The sequence below is a fragment of the Heliangelus exortis genome, chromosome 16 (genome assembly GCF_036169615.1).
Source record: "Heliangelus exortis chromosome 16, bHelExo1.hap1, whole genome shotgun sequence".
Classification (NCBI taxonomy): Eukaryota; Metazoa; Chordata; class Aves; order Apodiformes; family Trochilidae; genus Heliangelus; species Heliangelus exortis.
In genome coordinates, this window is record NC_092437.1 from 15,266,996 (window position 1) to 15,275,623 (window position 8,628).

An 8,628-nucleotide genomic window follows, 5' to 3' on the forward strand; every position below is an offset into this window, starting at 1 on the left:
TCAGTTCTGCAAGCCAAGAGGTGGCTTAGGCCAAACCAGCAAATATTTAAGCAACTGTTAAATTTAGTTAAAAGTCAGTGTGGAACTTTGGACTGAGTCACACTTCCAGCACAGGGGGAAGTAGCTGGATCATCACAAACTCTTAGTCATGGTCAAAACCAAGTCTGAGCTTCTAGTGAGGGGATGTAGAAAGAGAATTCATGTGAGTCCTGGGTGAGAAAGTCACCACTGACAAGTGAGGAAGGAGCAGTTGTAGGGATGGTGCCTCTGAATTCAGCATTCCAGTATTCTTGCTGGAACAGCACATCCAGCTCTGGAGTCCATGCTTTAGAAAAATTATTGAGAAAATGTTGAGAACCCTCTGAGCTTCTAGAAGGCCTGTGTGAGTGACTCAGGGTCTGGAAAACCTGCTTCATACTTACAATAAAGGGGAGTCCTTACTGTCTTAGCCTGTGCTGCTGCCATGGGAAGGACAGCTTTGCCTTCACTCTTTCCCTAGATGGATTTTTTTTTTCATGTATCTGTATATCAGTGGTGAGGATATTTTTCTGTCATTCATATATTTAGAGTAACAGTGACTTTCATCTGTGTACAGCATTGTCAGAGCTGTGTTACAGGTCACTTAATGCTGAAATCCAAACCTTTGTGGACCAGGGCACTGTTTCTTCTTTGCCTGCTCAGAGTGAAACTGATACCAATTTTTTATTACTATACAGATGGTTTTCTGGTTTATTTTTCAGCTTAATTCTGTTACCCTAAAGGAAGATATGAAAATTATGGTAGAAAACTTCTATGCAGCCCTATTTGGATATGATGAGGTAAGATGGATGTTTTCACAGAACGTGCAAGAACAAACAGACCATCTAATTCATTGCACAGAGTGCTCCAAGTGGCTGAAACATTTGCCATACATCTCTTTGGAGAAATGGTATGTCTGAGTTACTGGGATGATCTTGTGCCTTGAATTCAAGTGGGATAGAGGAAAAGAAAGCAGACAACAGACTGATGGAAACCATGAGACATGGAAGGAGGGATGTGCTTTGCTCTGCTTCACTGTCACTGTTTGGTCACCAATAAATCATTTCCTCCTCTGAATCCCATTGTACTTTGAGAGCAAGGAGAGGATTCACAGGGAGGCTGTGTGAGAAGATATTTATAGGAAGTATCTAATGATGTGGGGAGGCAAAACCACCAGGGCACAAGTGTCTGCAGGGCTTTCAAGAAGAAAATACAATTGCAGCATCACTTCTAGTAGTGTGGGGTTTTTTTGCTGTAGTGGGTGTTGCTCCTCAGATGCTATTTTATGCTGATATTACTTTTTGCACAGTGATTTGCATTATGAAAATCTTCTGAATGTAGAACTTCATGGAGTTGTGGACACTTATGCATGCAAGTCTTTCATCTGCTTTTCAGTGCAGCCAGGATGTGACTGCCTGTGTCTGTTTTCTTTTTCTTTACTCTTTTTGTTGACACTCTTTTTGGAAGCAAGATGTCTACTTAAATTAAAGACAAATGTTGACCTTTTATAGCTGAATATTTTAAAGTCCTTGCTTGCAAAGCAAACGTGTCAGAAGAAGACAGGAGTTACAAGACTCTGGTGGTAACACCACATAATTTTAAAAGACAATAAAAATGAGAGAATTTGGGCAGAAACTGCTCATGGATGTCATTCATGTGTAAGCCAAATTCAATATTAGATTTAACTGGAAAAATCTAGATAGTTCTTGATGAGGAGGAGTTCTCTTTCTCTCCTCTACAATGAAAAATCAAAAAGCAAAGCAAAATAGACAAGTCCTGACTACATTTCTGCAATATTGTATTAAATATCCTTGAGGGTTTTTTTTCCAACTGTCATGGGCTTCACACAATTCTGTGAGGTGGTTCTGTCTTCTCTGTAAGGCCAAAATTAAGGCTAAGAATTTCATAACACAGAAATGCAATTGTCAGCTCCTACATTAGGAATACACTCACCCAGGCTTTTTCCAAATTAACTTGCCAGAACATTTGTTACAAGCTGCTCTGTAAATTAATTTAAGGCCAGGCTTGTTTTTCCATTCTGGGAAAGAGTGATTTTGGTGCCTTTTCATATGTAGAGTCCATAGCAGCTGCGGGCTGTGCGACAGCCAATATCTTCAGTTGCCAAGTAGAGTAATGTGGTTGTCTTGTGTTCTCCCTCTCCACGTGCAGTTTTTAATCCCCCTCTCTGCTTCCTTTAGGGAATCTTGTCTGATGATCATGTTCTGGCAGCAGCTCTTTGGAGGAACCTTTTCAACAGGAACTGTGAGGACCCTCGGCACCTGGAGCTGCTGGTGGAATATGTGCGCAAACAGGTACCGAGAGCAGCTGCCCCACTCCCTGCTTACACCACGAAATGGGGGCTTGGCTCCTGGGCATGGGGTGTAACTGAGTTCCCCTCATAAGTGTCACAGAGATTGCTGGTCAATGATGAAGGAGAAAAAGGTAAAAATATCAACACTGGTTGATAACTGCAGTTGGGTGAAAATTTTCTGTAGAGAAACCGAGGGAATACTGGAAATAATCTTGCTGATCTTTTTCTGGCCCTGTGCTATGGAGGGGCTTGACAAAATGTGTCAGAAATGGGCTGCAACTTGTTTTAGAATTATTATTAATGTTGCAGAGTTGGGATCCCCTTCATAATGAAACAGCACACCAAGCTTGAAAGGTTCCTGGTGATCTCTATGGGAAAGAAGTGAAAGGTGGTGTTTCCAGAATTATTTCTGTTCCTTTCAGTTATTACCTACTAGTTCTGTTTCTTTCCTGGAGGAAACATTATTAAGGGCTGAGAGGACAAACACCACTTAGGAGGTTTATGAACCAGGTTCCTAGGAAATGCTGGTGGGATATAGCCCAGGTGTGTACAAAAAGAAAGAAAGAAAGAAAAGGGGTGAAGAGATTCTGGAGGAAGTTTAGGCTGCTGAGCAGGGAACTGAAGAACAGAACCTCCACAGCAGCATTCTCTGTAATATTTCCAGCACTGTATTCAGGACCAGATAGAGACCTGGGGAGACTGTATTTCACTGTATGTTTGAGAAAATGGTATGGAAAGTAAAAGCTTGACTTTGTAAGGGACTGAAGATCCTTTTGGCATGCTAGAAGGGCTTCTCAGGTGGGACAGACTTCATGTAGTGCCTATGGCTGGTGATGCTAAACATCAGTGAGGCTGTAGAAAAGTTTAAAACTCCCACTTCTGTGTATTCAAGCAAAAGACAGGACAAGAGCTATCAGCAGCTGATTAGGAAACAGTAATCACAGATAAATGTGACACACAGGAGAGGAACTGGCACAGCTGCTGCAAAGCCAGGACATTACTGCAGACAGCTCTAAGGTGTTGCACTTGGGAAAGACAGTCCTAGCTTTAAATACATATCAGTAAGCTCCAAACTGTTACCACACAGAAATGAGTCCCTGAGGTTATAATTGGTTTATGAAAATGGGAATGCAGCACTCTAGAGTGTTTAAAAAAGTTAAAACAAAGGTTCAGAAGTACTAAGGAAGGAATAGAGAACAAAATAGTGGTGTCATGCCACATTTTAAATCCATGGCACCCTTGTCATCTTGAATAATGTGTAAGGTTTTCTTGACTGTCAAGAAAGATAAATGAACTGAAGAAAAGTTCATGGATGAGCAGTTAGGATGACATAAAACAGCCCCTTTACTAGCAGTGAGTAGGATCCCCTGCCTAAAAACAAGTTGAGAAAGAGTATGAAACAGCTCTGGGAAATCTTGAAGGGATATGAAAGGTGAGCAAGGAGATGCTGTCACTGACAGAGGAACAGATGCAGTGTTGCCACAGGTTGGTTGGGATGCCACAACTCCACATGGGTTCCAAAGCCACTGGCAATGTTTGTGGAAGAGAATTCTGTCTGGGGCTGTTAAACACAACAACTGCTTCAGGCTCAAAATCTCCAAACTAACAGTTTTTGGGAGGGAGGAAAAATAAACAAGGAAATAACATTGTAGGCAAGCGTTGTATTTAACTCCTCCTGGGGCCTCTGCTGTTGCTGACTCAGAACCAGGGTACTGTGCTCAGGTGGCTCTTTGGGCTGACCCTCTCTGGCCATTTGTGTCTTCTTTCCTCTGCTGAGAAACTCCTTGTCAAATTACCTTATGTTTCCAGTGAGCATTGTGTACGAGGGTTTCTCACAATTTCTTGCTGATCCTGTCCTGAAGAGCAGCTATTAGTGGATGCCAGGGGAGACAATAGTAATAGAGCAAGCATGTGTACTATTTCCCTGCTCAGCTCTCCTAGCAATCTGCTGCCTGCACAGACTTCCTGAGCCAGAGGTGGTGGATATGCCTCTTACTGACCCTTAATGGAATGTTTTTGTATTTTTTTTTCCCTCTCCCTCACCAGTGTTCTTGCAGGATCTTGTGGCAGCAAATTAACCACAGAATCATAGAACTGTCAGTGGGAAGGGACCTCTAGGGATCATCTGGTCCAACTCTCTCACTGAAGCAGGATGACCTAGAGGTGATCCTGTGTTCTGTGACAAGAATTTTTTTTAATTTGCTTACATTGTACCTTAAAATTTCATTTGATCCCAAGTATTTCTTATATAGTGAGAACGAGTGTTCATTCCATGATCATCTCCTCCAGCTCATGTGCTCTTATATTATAAATCTCAAGTGTTCCCTGCTGGCTGGGCTCTTTTTTTCTGTAGTGAAAAGCTTTGGTCTGTGAAACCAGTTTTATGAGAGCACTCCGTGTAGGTGATGGTACCAGGAGTCTGTCATCTGAATTAACTGCTGAAGAGAAGAAATTACTCATGATAGCTTTGCATGGCTCTGCTTTGTCCCGTTGCCAAACTTTCAGAGGAAGCATTACCCAAGCAGTCAGCAGAAGCCCTCATGCAGTTACCTCCAGTGGATCTGCAGATGTTTATCTCCCACCCTTCTGTGATGCTGGAGCAGATGTAAATTATCTCCTTAGGTCTGGGTCACACATATGGCAGAGTATACTAAAATCTCCCTCTTCTGCTTTCTCTGCCCTGTGAGGCCACACCTGGAATCCTGGATCCAGTTTTGGGCTCCCCAGTTCAGGAGAGACTGGGATTTACTGGAGAGAGCCAAGGGAGAGCTCTGAGGATGATGAAGGGACTTGAGCATCTCTGCTGTGAAGAAGGACTGAGAGCCCTGGGGCTGTTCAGCCTGGAGAAGAGAAGGCTGAGAGGGGATCTGCTGAATGTCCATCAATATCTGAGGGTGGGGGGCAATGGGAAGGGCTCAGTCTCTTTTCAATGGTGCCCAGGAATAGGACAAGGAATAATGGCCTTAAATTAGAACATAGAAGTTCCACTTCAACATGAGGAGAAACTTCTTGACTGGAAGGCTGAAGGAGCCCTGGCCCAGGCTGCCCAGAGAGGTTGTGGAGTCTCCTTCTCTGGAGCCTTTCCAAACCCCCCTGGATGTGTTCTGTGTGTCCTGCCCTGGGGGATCCTGCTGGGACAGAGGGGTTGGACTGGTGAATCTCCAGAGGTCACTTCAAACTCCTGGCAATTTATGATTGTGTGATACTAAGCAAGGTGTTTGGGTACCTCTTGAGGAAGCTGCATGGGTGGTGGGACCCTTTCCTGACTCCCTGTCCTCACAGGTGCAGCACTTGGATGCTCTGAGCGGGGAGGAGCTGCTGCTGACCGGGGAGGTGTCCTGGAGACCACTGCTGGAGAGCAACGCCCGCAGCATCCTCAGACCTCCTGCCCCTGTCTACAATGATGAAGGACTCTGAAGGACTCCTGAGATTTCTGTCAGTTTGTCAGATCAGCCTGGGGAGCAGAGGCCTGAAGCTGAAGATGGGCTCAGGAAGGAAAAGCTGCTGCTGAAAAGCAAAGGTGTAATCAGGTACCCAGCCGGGGTGACTCAGGAGCAGGCAGGACAGCCCCACTCTTCTGAATGTTCACCCACAAATAAATGTTAGTTGGTTTGAGAACCTCTGTCCTTTTTCTGGCACTAAGTGGTCCTTGCTGACAAGACCTGCCTTCTGTCTTTAGGAAACAAGGTATTTTTTTCACAAAGACATTTGTGTCCTTTGCCTCATTTGAAGAGCTGCTACACAGAGACCCAAAGGTGTTCCTCTGCTCACTGAATGGGTGTGAATGCAAATGTGAGCTTTGCATATTAGATTTTAATGTATTTTAAAAGCCTGATATGAAAATGGAATGGTCTATTTTTTGCTTTAGTGGAGTTAAGCATTGCTTTAACAGATTCTGAAGGGTTTTCTGTGAAAATCCTCTTTAGGAACTCTCTGCTCTGTTGCACAAGAGGAGGATGCAAAGAATAATGCACAGTCCCCAGTATTCTTCTGTGACTCCAGCCTTCTTAGGGAGAATTAAGTCCAAAATATGGCCAGGCTGTCACTAAAAGCTGCCTCCAAGTACTTGTTATTTCAGTCTGCCTTGATTCTTCCTTATAATTTTTAGAGTTGGGGCCTATGAATTTTTTAGGGAAAGAACATCCCCAGTTCTGTCCATGGCTTTTGAGGAGACAGGACTGTGCTGTCCCCCATCCACTCAAAGCAGTGGTCCAGGGCTTTTTAAAGAGACCTGGCAACCAAGTGAAATCTTTCTGTGGCTGTGCTGGCAAATTACACCCACCTGGTAATTATGGGAGCAAGAGCTCCACTGATTAGATCAGTCAAGGCTGAGGTGTACTGTGTAGGTGGATGGTTCACCAGGCTCTTTCCAGGTCAGTGACAAAAACAGTTTTCATTTCTTTCCTTTCTAAAATCCTTAGTCAGTAATAAATGTCAGTCTGGGTAAAATTGATGTGTTTGGGTTTTCTGTGACGTGTGCTTTTGATAAGATTAAACCTTATAACATCAGGATTTATTCCTCGTAAAACTATTAAGCAGAAGTGAAAGGTGATAATCCTTAATTTGTGAAGTTAATCCTTAGTTTGTGAATCCTTAATCTGGTGAAAGTCTGACTGGGTCTGACTGGGACTGTTCTTCCTCCTGAGGCTGCTTTCTTCATGTGGTGTGTCTGGGGGGGGAATATTTGACATCCCTTCTCTGTGTAAAGAGCAGTGGGATGCAGAATATAGGTTCCCAAACACTGGCTTGCATTTTTTTTGTTAATCTTCTCTTAGGGAGCCTTCTCTGTATAAAAAAGGCATTTTGTTATTTTTTTTCCAAGGCGAACTTCCTCAGTTGAACTTGTTATAAAATGAGTCATGTAAAGAAACCCTCTATGTGTGAGGTGTATCCCTTCTCTGTGAAAACATTACAGACCATACAACTTGCTTGCAGTTTATTTAAGATGCTTTTGTTGAAAGCTGAGCTAAGCAGAGAAACCTCTTATGTGTGAAGTATTATACAGTGTGTGTGAGATAATAACACCTTGTAATTCATTACAGCTGGCTTGTATTTACATAAAAGAAGGCTGAGCTGTGTAGGAATTTGCTGATTAATTTATTTTTAATGAGAGTGAAGTATACCAAGTACCAAAATAAACTTTACTTTGTGTATCTTACTGCTCCTGAAATAGGTGGAAAAATTAATGGTAGATATTTTGGCTCAAAGCTACATACATTAATTCATATACAAAACAGTCATTTAAGCTTTAACCCCTTTCCAGCTCTGTAATTTAAACCTGGGTTCATGTTATCCACGCCATGGGAACAGGGAGTGCACCATCAGCCAGGCTGGAGCTGCCTGCAGGTCAGAGACCCTGTGGGATCCCTGGTGCTGCTGCTCTGGGAGGATTCCTGGCACCACGGGGCTGTAGGTGCCAACACCTTTTGTCCTCTGAAGCTGGGACAGCCAGGTGCTCAGAAGTGAGCCCTTCCCCACGGATAGGAGCGGGAGGCTCCCGAAATTCCAGTGCCAGGTTGTGGTCACTGGCATCTGCTGGTGCCCTTTTTATTGTGAGAATAAAGAGCTGTAATCGTGGCTCCCCACTTGGTCCATGAAATGGCCTCAGCCACCCTGAGCCAGCAGCCAGGGCGTGTTCTGGGCTGAAGAGTGTGGGGCCTGGGAAGAGAATAAGGCTGGAACTGTCTGTGATTTCAAAGGGTGATCTGTTGGGAGAGGAAAAATAAGCTGGAGGCTGCAGAGGACGGGAGAGGACCTGGCCTCCCTGCCTTTAATTAACTGGAAACAGGATTTGGATGTAGAACATGACCCCTCTGACTCTAGAGGTGCACACCAATAGGTTAGAACAATGCCATTGCCAGTATCTTAGATTTTAAAGCATCTTTGCAACCAGAATTTAGAGTCCATTCATAAAGTCATTTAATTGAAAGTCAGGTTTGTAGGGACCCCAAGGATCATCTGGTCCAACCCTTCTAATGTTATTTTTTATATGAGATGTCCCAGCACCCTGTCAAGCTGGGACTTCAAACTTTACAGAGTGGGGGAATCCACTAATTCCAGGAGCAAAATCTGCACCTTGCAAGTATTCCAGAGAGGAGTGAGGAGTGACCCGAGGTACAGGAGTGACCCTGGTACAGCACTGCTCTAAGTGCAGCAGGACACAGCTTATCTTAACACTGAAGCCCATCTTTTCTCCTTGTTGTGGTTTGGCAGGAGGAATGACTGAAGGTGCTTTGCTTATGGACAGTTCCTTGTTCTTGCTGCTGGGTGTTTTGGAAGTGGACTCAGAGCATCAGCTT

The 8,628-nt window shown here is 43.9% G+C and overlaps 1 protein-coding gene across 1 annotated transcript in view; it reads left to right on the plus strand.

The window, feature by feature from the left end:
- Window positions 1-7,487, plus strand: part of UQCC1 (ubiquinol-cytochrome c reductase complex assembly factor 1) — a 46,411-nt gene extending 38,924 nt beyond the window's left edge. Inside the window, exons 8-10 of the mRNA XM_071759866.1 lie at window positions 741-818; window positions 2,217-2,330; window positions 5,612-7,487. Of these exons, the coding sequence (XP_071615967.1) occupies window positions 741-818; window positions 2,217-2,330; window positions 5,612-5,746 (327 nt within the window). The 3' untranslated portion in view covers window positions 5,747-7,487. The remainder of the gene's footprint in view (window positions 1-740; window positions 819-2,216; window positions 2,331-5,611) is intronic.
- Window positions 7,488-8,628: the final 1,141 nt, after the last annotated feature.